The sequence below is a fragment of the Miscanthus floridulus genome, chromosome 14 (genome assembly GCF_019320115.1).
Source record: "Miscanthus floridulus cultivar M001 chromosome 14, ASM1932011v1, whole genome shotgun sequence".
NCBI classification, from domain to species: Eukaryota; Viridiplantae; Streptophyta; class Magnoliopsida; order Poales; family Poaceae; genus Miscanthus; species Miscanthus floridulus.
The window spans coordinates 10,676,641-10,687,767 of NC_089593.1; the positions used below are offsets into that span (position 1 = coordinate 10,676,641).

At 44.0% G+C, this 11,127-nt stretch overlaps 1 protein-coding gene and 1 long non-coding RNA gene across 3 annotated transcripts; both read right to left on the minus strand.

Moving 5' to 3' along the window:
• Window positions 1-3,206: 3,206 nt before the first annotated feature.
• Window positions 3,207-6,458, minus strand: LOC136505750 (uncharacterized). Of its 2 annotated transcripts, none has more exons than XR_010771302.1 (5): window positions 6,013-6,458; window positions 4,934-5,042; window positions 4,101-4,172; window positions 3,473-3,550; window positions 3,207-3,324 (listed from the first exon to the last, which is right to left on the minus strand). It is a non-coding gene; the product is annotated as an uncharacterized lncRNA (long non-coding RNA). The 2 variants fall into 2 exon arrangements; XR_010771301.1 differs by having other exon boundaries at window positions 6,008-6,458.
• A 3,571-nt stretch (window positions 6,459-10,029) lies between these two features.
• On the minus strand, window positions 10,030-10,770 carry LOC136504105 (signal recognition particle subunit SRP54 2-like). The gene is made up of 2 exons (XM_066498968.1): window positions 10,522-10,770; window positions 10,030-10,379 (listed from the first exon to the last, which is right to left on the minus strand). The coding sequence occupies exons 1-2, from the start codon at window positions 10,609-10,611 to the stop codon at window positions 10,218-10,220; spliced, it is 252 nt and encodes an 83-aa protein (XP_066355065.1). The 5' UTR covers window positions 10,612-10,770; the 3' UTR covers window positions 10,030-10,217.
• Between the last annotated feature and the right edge of the window lie 357 nt (window positions 10,771-11,127).

The following is an 11,127-nucleotide window of genomic DNA, read 5'->3' on the forward strand; positions in this document are numbered from 1 at the left end:
AATCTCGCTTTCAGGCAGTCCCAGACTTCTTTTCCCGTTTTCTTCTTGGCTACTTGCATGAGCAAGTCATCCGGCAAGCACTGGAACAGATGCGCCCGCACCTTCCTATCTTTGCCGGCCACCGTCTCTGATTGTGGCCTCGTCGATGTGCCCTCTGACGTTTCCACAACTTCCCACCACCCCTTCTCCTCCATGATCGCCTGCACCCTGATGCTCCAACTGGTGAAGTTTGTCGATGACAGATTTGGGAACACCTGCTGGTGCCCACGCCCACCGTCACCCCGACCGCCGTCTCCATCTCCGCTAGTCGACCCCATGGATGAGAACTATGTGGTGGTTGCTTCGTTGAATGCGGCTCCGATACCAAAATGTAGGAATTAGGACCAGCAATCACGAGCTTTGATCGGTGTCTAGCCTAGAACACGAGAAATCAATCGATGAAATTGATCAAGAACACTGTGTGCACCACGAACTGGCAACTATCAACAGGGAGACAGTGCCCCTTTTCACTATTGATAAGTTCGATTACAATGCACGTCAATTCTGGACTAGCTAACTGCTAACAAGTCTTAACTCTTGGCTTTATATCCCAGCCATTACGAAAACACTCACACATACGAATAAACTGCTAAAACATGGATACAATGCGCCTTCAGCGTAACTGCCGCTCCACCGCGACGTCGTGGGCGCGCTCACCGCGCGACGCCTTGATTCGACTTCAAACTTTGAATCTCCCACGTGACTTGCTGACTTGGCTTCTCCAGTCCCCTCACCATACCAGTGCATATGCTGGATTAGCCCAACACCAACGTCTGATGATCTCAACTGTGTGCAGCAGATCCTGAGCCTATTTGCTGGGGCGTCTGGTCTTATCACCAACATTGACAAGTGCGTCACCACTCCGATCCGTTGTACGGACGCGATGATTATTGCTGCTGTCCAGGAAGCGTTCCCATGTGTCGTCGCCCCGTTCCCGTGCAAGTATCTGGGAATACCGCTATCGCTGAGGAGACTGAGGCGGTCTGAAGAGCAGGCGTTAGTGGACACTGTCGCGGCAAGGATTCCAACCTGGAAATCCAATCTTCTTACACACGCGGGACGTGTGCTGCTCACTAAAGTGACCCTCTCGGCAATTCCGGTGCACATGAGCATTGCCTACTGCCTGTCGGCGTGGGCGATTGCACAGATCGACAAACGACGAAGGGCCTTCTTCTGGTCCGGTACTGAGACGACGTCGGGCGGTAGATGCAATCATGCAAGGTGGCCTGGCCTGTAGTCTGCCGACCGACGGAATTGGGGGGCCTTGGCATTCTTGACCTCCGTTTCTGGATCCGGGTTGCGATGGGAATGGCTGCGAAGAGCTGTGCCTGGGCGTTGCTGGGCTGCGCTACCCGCAAAGATGGAAAAGCGAGTCGCTGCCATGACGGCGAGATTGGGAGACGGCTCCTCCACTTTGCTTTGGACGGACAGTTGGGCTACTGTTGGTCCTCTCCATCGTATTGCCCCAGCGCTATACAGGGCGTTGAGCAGGACCGGCAAGAAGAGGACGGTCAAGGACGGCCTGTTTTAGAACAGATGGGCGCGGGACATCGTCGGTGCATCGACAACGCAGGTGCTTTGCCAGTACCTGGATGTCTGGCAACTATTGCGCTCGGTGCAGCTGAATCCGCTCCAAGCTGCCCGCTTTTGTGTGGAAATGGTCGGCGGACGGCCAATATTCGGCGTCGTCAGCATATCGAGCCTTCTTCGCCGGCTCGACGTCGCTATTGGGAGCCAAGGAGCTTTGGAAGACGAAGGCGCCGCCCAAAGTGAAATTCTTCTTCTGGTTGGCCCTTCATGGTAGGCTTTGGACTGCCGAACGTCGTAAAAGGCATGGTCTGCAGGATACTGACGACTGCATCATGTGTGGTCAAGAGCCGGAGTCTGCTAATCACTTGTTCCTTGGTTGTGTCATGGTAAGGCAGCTCTGGTATAGGCTGCTAGCGCCGGTTGGCCTTGCTGCACTAGGACCGGTTGGGGATGACCTTCTGGCAACCTGGTGGCTACGGCAAAGGAAACGGGTCCAGGGAGACGCTAGGCCACCATTTGATTCGTTGATGTTGCTTGTTTCCTGGTGCACATGGAAGGAGAGAAACAACCGAACTTTCCAGCGGGCTACGGCGGGGATTGAGGGGCTTGCTGCGGCAGTCACTCACGAAGCCACAGACTGGATTGATGCAGGCTTCTCTACCCTAGCGGCGTTGTGCCCCTTTTGGTCGCAAAATTTGTCTCAAATGTAATATTCAGTACTAATTTCAGTAGCTAGGCCGGGGTTCTGGTTAGCAGCTTCTGATGGCTCCTCGCCACCGTTACTGCTTGGCCTTTGTAAAGGTTGGAATTTCTCTCCTCTTAATGAAAAACGGGACGCTAGGTCCGATCGAGAAAAAAAAGAAGACATCGGATGATCAATCATTTAATGTCCTTCATAAACTGGATTCAGGTTCTTTGCCGAATGCTTGAGGCACTCGGCAAAGGCCTAATTGCACTTGGCAAAGCCTTTGCCGAGTGCGGCACTCGGCAAAGAACACACGGAAAAAAATTGACCGGCAAAGCCTTCTTTGCCGAGTGTCTTTTATCGGGCACTCAGCAAAGAAAAACGACCATCACGACGCCGGCCCCGTTGACGGTGGCTTTGCCGAGTGCCAACCCTGCAGGCACTCGGCAAAGATTTTTTTATTTTTATTTTAAAATTTTCTTTGCCGAGTGCCAACCCTACAGGCACTCGGCAAAGATTTTTTATTTTTTTAAAAAAAATCTTTGCCGAGTGCCAACCCTGTAGGCACTCGGCAAAGATTTTTTATTTTTTTTAAAAAAAAAATCTTTGCCGAGTGCCAACCCTGCAGGCACTCGGCAAAGATTTTTTATTTTTTTTTAAAAAAATTCTTTGCCGAGTGCCAACACTGCAGGCACTCGGCAAAGATTTTTTATTTGTTTTACAAAATTTCTTTGCCGAGTGCCAACTCTTCAGACACTTGGCAAAGATTTTTTATTTTTTTTAAAAAAAAATTATTTGCCGAGTGCCCCCTGTCCGGCGCTCGGCAAAGTTTGGATTTTTTTTTAAAAAAAATTCTTTGCCAAGTGCCCTCTGGCCGGCACTCGGCAAAGTTTGAATTTTTTTTTAAAAAAAATTCTTTGTCGAGTGCCATGGTCACAGCACTCGGCAAAGCTGGAAAAATGTAATTTTTTTTACATTTCATCATGACAAATACATGAGCAGCAACATAGAAGATTTTTAACACTACATAAGCTGTGACTACATTGAGTATGAGGGTTGTTCTTGAGATCCTGCAAAACCATTATAAACCAAAGTACAAATTTAAAAGTGCCAACAACAGAGAATACTGTAATAGGCAATAAGGTTTGCAGCTGGCAATGTTTAGAAAGAAGGGCAGTATGCAGCAGCTCTCTTGCACCATCAATCAACCAAACTTACTTAGACATAGAGAGTGAAGCAGCAGCGCATCCTAAGATATTTAAGGCACCAGGTCTCAGCCAACATGCTCAATCATACCTGAAATGCAAGGAATAAGACCTACCTTACTCGATATAGAAAATAACAATTTGGTATGCAATCCAAAATGTGGCCTTTCTAACATAGAAGGCCACTCTATACAAAAAAGTATTACAAAATGAAATACAATTGATATATAAACTGGTTCCATTTGGATTGTATCCTACACAAATTCGCATGTACAGAACAATAGTTCTTGCTCTGTGTCAACTCACACATGAGATTTATCCTGAATAAAAATTCAATTACAATCTAAATGCAATTGAAAGTGTCAAAGTGATACACTGTGTCAGTAAATAGTACGTGATCTTTTGTTTTTTGCCAAAAGAGGGGCATAAATCATGATTGAGAAAGTTCTAGGGTGCTCATTTATCAAAAAGTATGCTTAAATTTCAACCTGCAACTTGTGGTCAGAACCACTGCTGCACACAAAGCTGGCAGTAGAATATGCAAGATTTCAAGGTTCTTCAATATGTGAAACCCACGGCCTGCATTGGCACTAGAAGGACAAACACTGTGTGATTTTTTTGCGAGAAAAAAGAAAGTTTACCTGCCAACCAGGATATTTTCTTTAGCAATCTTTGATAGCCCAGTTGCGTATTCAGAGTGGTCAAGAAAGCACCTGATATATACACATATAAAGTTAGTGAAATAAGAAGAAACAAACTGAACTGATGATTTTTTTATATAATAGAAACAGTGAGTAAAGTACACAAATATTTATATAGATCTTTCTAAGGATGCATGTTTACTGGATTAATAATAATAATTGGACCAAGAGATCTCAATTCCAGAGAAGAGATGTTTTCTGGAATAGAACATATATTGGCTCGCCAGTTAGTAATCAGGTATATGTTACCGTATTTATGTCCCTCTGTCAAATTTGGCACCAAAAAAACCAATCTGGCTCAGGCCAATAATTAGAACCCGATGATAATCTGAATCAGAATGTCCCTAGCACTATTGGTAGCAAGCAAGTAACATAGAGTTCCTTCTTTTGTACAGAAGTTTGCATGGAAGGTGTATTCTTAATTTTTCTGTGTTGTAGTCTCCAGATTACAGCTACTATCTTAAATATCATTGCTTTTGCAAGATAATTTTAAGAGTTAGAGTGGTCTGAATTTACTATCAGTTCACTAATATTTAATTTTTTATGATCAGACAATATTTTTTAGAACAATTATCATACTATAGGTACTTGCAGCTGAGGATAAGTGCAACTGTTATCATACTATAGGTGACTACATTGAGTAAGGCATGTTCTTGACATTCTGCAAAACCATTATAAATGGCCACTGAAGATAAGTGCAGCTGGTCAGACATTTGGGTATAAAAAATTAAGTCAAGTTCAGAATATTATGTACATCATATTGAAGAACTTACTCAATAGTAGCTTGGTTTTTGGCACTTGCAGGAGCTTGCCACCGCTACGGACACAGCTCTATGGTTGTCAGGTGCCTGCTGCTTTAGAATAGAACCTATCATCCTTTTACTGCAAAAATTAAGTGGTCATAAGGAAATCATGTATACAAATAGAAAGAGCAAAAGATATAATCTGAATTCTCATAAGCAATTTAAAATTCTCCACGGTGAACAAGACAGGAACATAAAAATATGAATTGTACACCTAGGTCATCCAACACTACCTTATACATGCCAGAACAAGATCGACTTAAAACTTGCAGTGCAGCAGCAGATCAAAAATTTAAAGCAAGACAAATCTTAGGCTTGACTAGAGAACTGCATTTATTGTTGTACATTGTACTCGCAGCAGAATGTATGTGTGCACCATACTGCACAAGCTCTAACTCTGCCCCGATGAAAACTGCAATACAACTTCCTCCTATACTACTTGAGGAGTTCAGAAAGGACCCATAGAATCAGTATGAACGATGATATCTCAAGCACAAGTATAATAGCACATTAACACTACCTGATCCACACTAGTCAGTTAACAAGAGCTTTTAGAATAGTGGTCAGTATAGCACAAGTATAATGAACATTAGCACTATAATAGTGGCTAGTATAGCAGGTTGCTGGGTTCAGACAAGAAAGAAAACAGACATGGTAAAATTCTTAGCTAACTAACAGGAATATTACTGAAAAGAAAACAGCAAGTAAAATTCACCATGCTAGAGTTTTACAAACACTGGTAAGCACTCCTGCACACTCAATTGTCAGCAGCATTTTCAGAACTGCAACGGCATGCATTTTTTCTGAAATAATAGGCAACAGTTGTCCGTCATGCAGTTTTCTGAGAAATAGATAAAATTGTCTAGAACAACATGGTCACAGACATGCCGTACTAACTCCACAAACATAGTTTCGTAATGGCCCGATGCAAATTTTAGAAAATCATCTACATCAAGATATCAGGTGAACTGTGAATCGTACAAAAATGTAAATCTACGAGCTTCTGTTTGATGTGCACTGCTTTTTACATAATGAATGGAGAACCTTACGACGCGAGCAGCTGGAGGCGCCATCCGCGCCGGGCTGCCCCTCCGTGTCGCTCGAAAGGTCGGCCGCGCCGGGCTCCTCCTCCGCGCCGCTGGAAAGGCCACGATGGCCGCTGCAAAGGCCGGGATGGGCGCGAGAGGGGCCGCCTGTTGCCGCGCCGGACCAACCCCGGTCGCGCGCGCTGGACCAGGCGGGCGGCGGCGCCTTCCCCTCGCGAAGGACGCCGGCCGAGGATGGCAGGGGGGCCGTCCAGTCGTGGATTCGTGGATCCGGCGGCAGACACGCCGGCTGCGGCCCCTAGCCGGCGGCGGCGGCGCCCTCCTCCATAGGGCCTTTTTCCCCGCTCGGTCAAAGCAGCGCTCGGTCGGGCAGCGCGGGCGGCTCGGGCGCGCGGGCGGTGGCGGGGGCGGCGCGGGCGTGGGCGTGGGCGCTTGGGCTGGCTGGCTGTCTGTTTGACTGCCCGGCCGGCCGAAGTTGCTTAAGTCCCAGAACCGGCTCTTCATCGAGTGCCGGACCAGGACACACTCGGCAAATAATTTTTTTTCTAGGTAAAGTCTAATTTACAACCTTCAACTCTCGCCAAAGTCTAGATTTTAACCTCAAACTCCAAAACCGGATAACTTTGGTCCTCGAACTCTTGAAACCGTTTACTTTTCAACCCTGGGCCGGTTTCGGCGGTTTTGGTGGATGAACAATAACTTTTGATATTTTTGGGAGGTGTTGGAATTTTATATTATTTTTTTGAGCATCTTAACATCCTCAAATGAAAAAACTCAAAACTACAAAGTTGTAGATCTCATTGAGAGCTACAACTTTGGTGCAAAAAGTATTTTCATTTAACTCCATACAAATAATATATTAGTGCTCTAATGCGGCAAGCGCTAGTAGACGATTATTATGGTGCTGAAATTTTATATTATTTTTTCGAGCATCTTACTGTCCTCAAATGAAAAAAAATTAAAACTATAAAGTTGTAGATCACATCAAGGTCTACAATTTACATATAAAAATTATCTTCATCCGACATCGTATTAAAGGGTTTTCTATTTTTTGAAATTTAAGTCTCGTCACGCCATAGTATTGTTTTGTCGCGTGACGAGACTCAACTTTTAAAAAATAGAAAACCCTTCAATACGATGTCAGATGAAGATAATTTTAATATATAAATTGTAGACCTCGATGAGATCTACAACTTTATAGTTTTAATTTTTTCCATTTGAGGACAGTAAGATGCTCGAAAAAATAATATAAAATTTCAGCACCATAATAATCGCTTACTAGCGCTTGCCACATTAGAGCACTAATATATTATTTGTATGGAGTTAAATGAAAATGCTTTTTATACCAAAGTTGTAGCTCTCAATGAGATCTACAACTTTATAGTTTTGAGTTTTTTCATTTGAGGACGTTAAGATGCTCAAAAAAATAATATAAAATTTCGACGCCTCCCGAAAATATCAAAAGTTACTGTTTATCCGCCAAAACCGCCCAAAAACGGCTCAGGGTTGAAAAGTGAACGGTTTCAAGAGTTTAAGGGCCAAAGTTATCCGGTTTTGGAGTTCGAGGTTGAAATCCGGACTTTGGCGAGAATTGAAGGTTGTAAATTGGACTTTACCCTTTTTTTTAAAAAAAAAAATTCTTTGCCGAGTGTCCTAGATCTGTCACTCGGTAATTTTTTTTTTTGAAAAATACTTTGCCGAGTGCTCCTGGCACGACACTCGGCAAAGATTTTTTAAAAAAATGTCTTTTTTTTGGAAAAATACTTTGCCGAGTGCCCCTGGTACGGCACTCGGCAAAGATTTAATTTTTTTTTAAAAAATGTCTTTGCCGAGTGCCCTGTGGAGGCACTTGGCAAAGAGGAAATTTTAAAAAAAAATTAAAACCCTCTTTGCCGAGTGCCTTATCCATGGCACTCGGCAAAGACCCCCTTTGCCGAGTGCCATGCTGCGGCACTCGGCAAAGTTTTTTTTATTTTTTTTTGTTTTTTACCTCTAAATTTTTTGTGCAGCCCTTTTAAAGCACCAGGAACTCCTAGTTAGAATTTGGTGATTTTTTATGGCTTTTTGATATATTTAGTTACTTTATTTCATTTACTTAAATTTTTTTGAAAAATATAATTTTGAACTGCACGTGGTACGAATAATGGAATTTAATGATTCAAAAAAATGATAGTCATGTTACTGAGTGTAGTGTGAGGCCGTATCCAGGAACGGACCAAAAATTTCAGACATCTTGTTCACAAAACATGATCACGAACTTGCGTGCGAAGTGTTTTTAAATTCTATAAAAAGCAAACGAAGTCCGAAAATCATGAAACTTGTTGAGATATCGTGATATCATATATGGAGGCTATGATAAAAATTTCAAAAGATTTCGTGCATATTATCATGTACGATACTTACAAAGGAGGACATCTCTACATGTGAGATCTGATATCACATGTGGAGATATTTGGCTTTTAGGCATCCGATGTCATAACTTACTTCAAACTTTCTCAATTTTTTACCACGGCCTCCACATGCGATAACAAGACACCTCGACAAGTTTCGTGATTTTCGGACTTCGTTTGGATTTTATATAATTTAAATACACTTTTACCGCAAGTACATCGCCATGTTACGACAACAAGATGCTCGTAATTTCATGCGAGTTTCTGGATACGGCCTCAACATACGCCAAACATCATGAATACCATTTTTTGAATGACCAAATTCCATTATTTCATGTACATGCAGTTCAAATTTGAAATAGTCGAAAAAATTCAACGAAACAAAAATAATTAAGGAAATATAGTAAAAAAACTCAAAATTGTCCCAAATTTTGAAATGGAGTTTCAATTACTGTAGCAAGACCCAGGAAAAAATGGGGAGAAAAAAACAAATTTTTTTTTAATTTGCCGAGTGCCAACCTTGACACTCGGCAAAGACTGTCTTTGCCGAGCGCCAGGTCACAGGGCGCTCGGCAAAGGATTTTTAAAAAAAATTTGCAAAAACGGTTAAAAAGTCTTTGCCGAGGGCCTAACGGTGATGCCCTCGGCAAAGATTGACGGTAGAAGACGGACATCGTGTCAGGCGGTGTTGCCGAGGGCCGGCCCTTTGCCGTTGTTGCCGTGTGCTTGTCTTTGCCGAGGGTCTGGCCCTCGGCAAAGGGACATGCCCTCGGCAAAGATGCTCTGTCCAGTAGTGTCATGGGAGATGTGTTCAATTTCTATTTTATGCAAGCTCCCCATACAGAAACTTAAAGATTTCCATGTCTGAAATTTGTGATACGGCACCTTTGTTTCACACTGGGACAGTTAAATTATAGACTTTGTAGATCTCTTTATCTTTGCTATCAAATGTGCAGATTTTTTCCCCAACTCTTCTAATAGCACAGAACTACTGGTGGTATGACAACTTTGTTAACATTCGAACAAAATGATACAACATCTGCTAACTCTTCTGGTAGCATTGCTCATGCCATAGATATTAGATAGGTCTACTACATCAGTTACGCTCCCAGCACCACTTGCTGTGCAATGAAGCTTAGCCAAAATGAAGATATGTGATGCTTTATCATTATGTCTCACACATCATAGATTCACAGCATCCATCTTTCTGTTTTTCAAATTTCAAACAGCCCATATGTTCAACTAAACCTTGGACTTTAAGATGTATGTACTCAAGCAAAATGATTCTACTTGCTACTTTGCTAGTGAGGATCTTCATCTATGGATGCTGGCTGGCTTCAAGGAATTTCTTACCTCACAGCCCTAGTGGCTTGTGCCAACTTGTAGGTTGATATTTGGTCATGGTCGTGGTGGAGTTCTCTTTGTACAAAGGCACGAATGTTTTAAATTCCTGATCTGGGTGTGTGTGATTTATGTGTTTGTAAGATCCCTTCCTCCTTTTTTTCTTATAATATAACTATACACAGGTCTCTTGTGTGTTCAACAAAAAAATTACTAATATATGTAAGAGCTTAAGTGATTGAAGTTTATGAGTTGGATTATTGGAGGTAATAAATCTCACTGTGGACATCATTATGAGCTGTAAAATGATTTGAACGGTTTCATTTAAATTAATATCGTTGCAGGGGAGTGGCCTGTTTATTGTATAAGAAAAAAGAATAGACAAAGTAAAAAACATATCAAATTAGGCTAGATCGTAATAAATCAAGTTTTAATAATTCAGGATCTTCTTGAACAAAGAAAACCATCTGCCAAACGTCACTCGAGCAAATGTGCAGCTACCATAGCATGAGACATAACGTAGCGACAGGAAGACTGACCTTGCAGACCAACGAACATGACTACGCTTGGCTTGCCCTTTTTGGGAGTGAAAGATGGCTTCCCGGGATCTAGCATGTTGCAGAGTTCCGTGAAGACAGCCTACAGCAATAACAACAGAGATCAATTAACGCAATCAACGAGATGAATAGATTAACCCCAAATTACACAGAAATCCCTCCAAGCTCTTGACGGATTGGGCGCGGATTGCGCAGATGAGGCGACGAACCAGTACGCCCCTTACCTGCTGCATGATGCGGCGCTTGTTGGTGCCTGCGGCAAGCGCCTCGAGGTTGACGATGAGCTTGATGTTGGCCTGCATGTCGCGGACCATCTTGAACTGGACATCGGCCTGTAGGAGCGCGCGCGAGATCTCGTTGAGGCAGTCATCGAGCACCTTCTCATCGATCACCGTGGCGAGATCCCGCCCAGCTGCGCGAGCACCATCTTGCCGGGGCCGAGGTGCTTCCCTTCCGCTTTCCCTGCCGGAGGTGGTGGCTTCCGCGAGTAGGAAAAGAGAGGATTAGGGTTCCGATGGGGAGGCACCTGAGTTGCGTCGCGTGAGAAGGGGATGGGGAGGAGGAGATACCGGATCTACCGGGTACGGTTCAAGCAATCGACGATTTACCTCAGGAGCAGCAGCAGATCTGCACGGGGCGACAAGACCTAGGCGGTGGGTGGTGATGGGCGCGCGGAGAGCGCAGCTCGGCTAAGATCCGGGACCCTCCCGTCTCTTCCCTGCTCCCGCCCTCGCTCTCTCTCTCCACCGGCGGAAGAGTTGACCTCGCTCGGCTGCTGTGGAAGCGGAGGTGGAGGAAGCGGTCCACGGCGAGGACGGGAGGAGGCGGGT

What these genes read in the sequence shown, in the direction of transcription:
- LOC136504105 (XM_066498968.1), bottom strand. Translation starts at nt 10,611, where the DNA reads ATGGTCCGCGACATGCAGGCCAACATCAAGCTCATCGTCAACCTCGAG. An exon ending in AGCGCCGCATCATGCAGCAG is followed by an intron (nt 10,380 to 10,521) that starts GTAAGGGGCGTA and finishes TTATTGCTGTAG; the next exon opens with GCTGTCTTCACGGAACTCTG.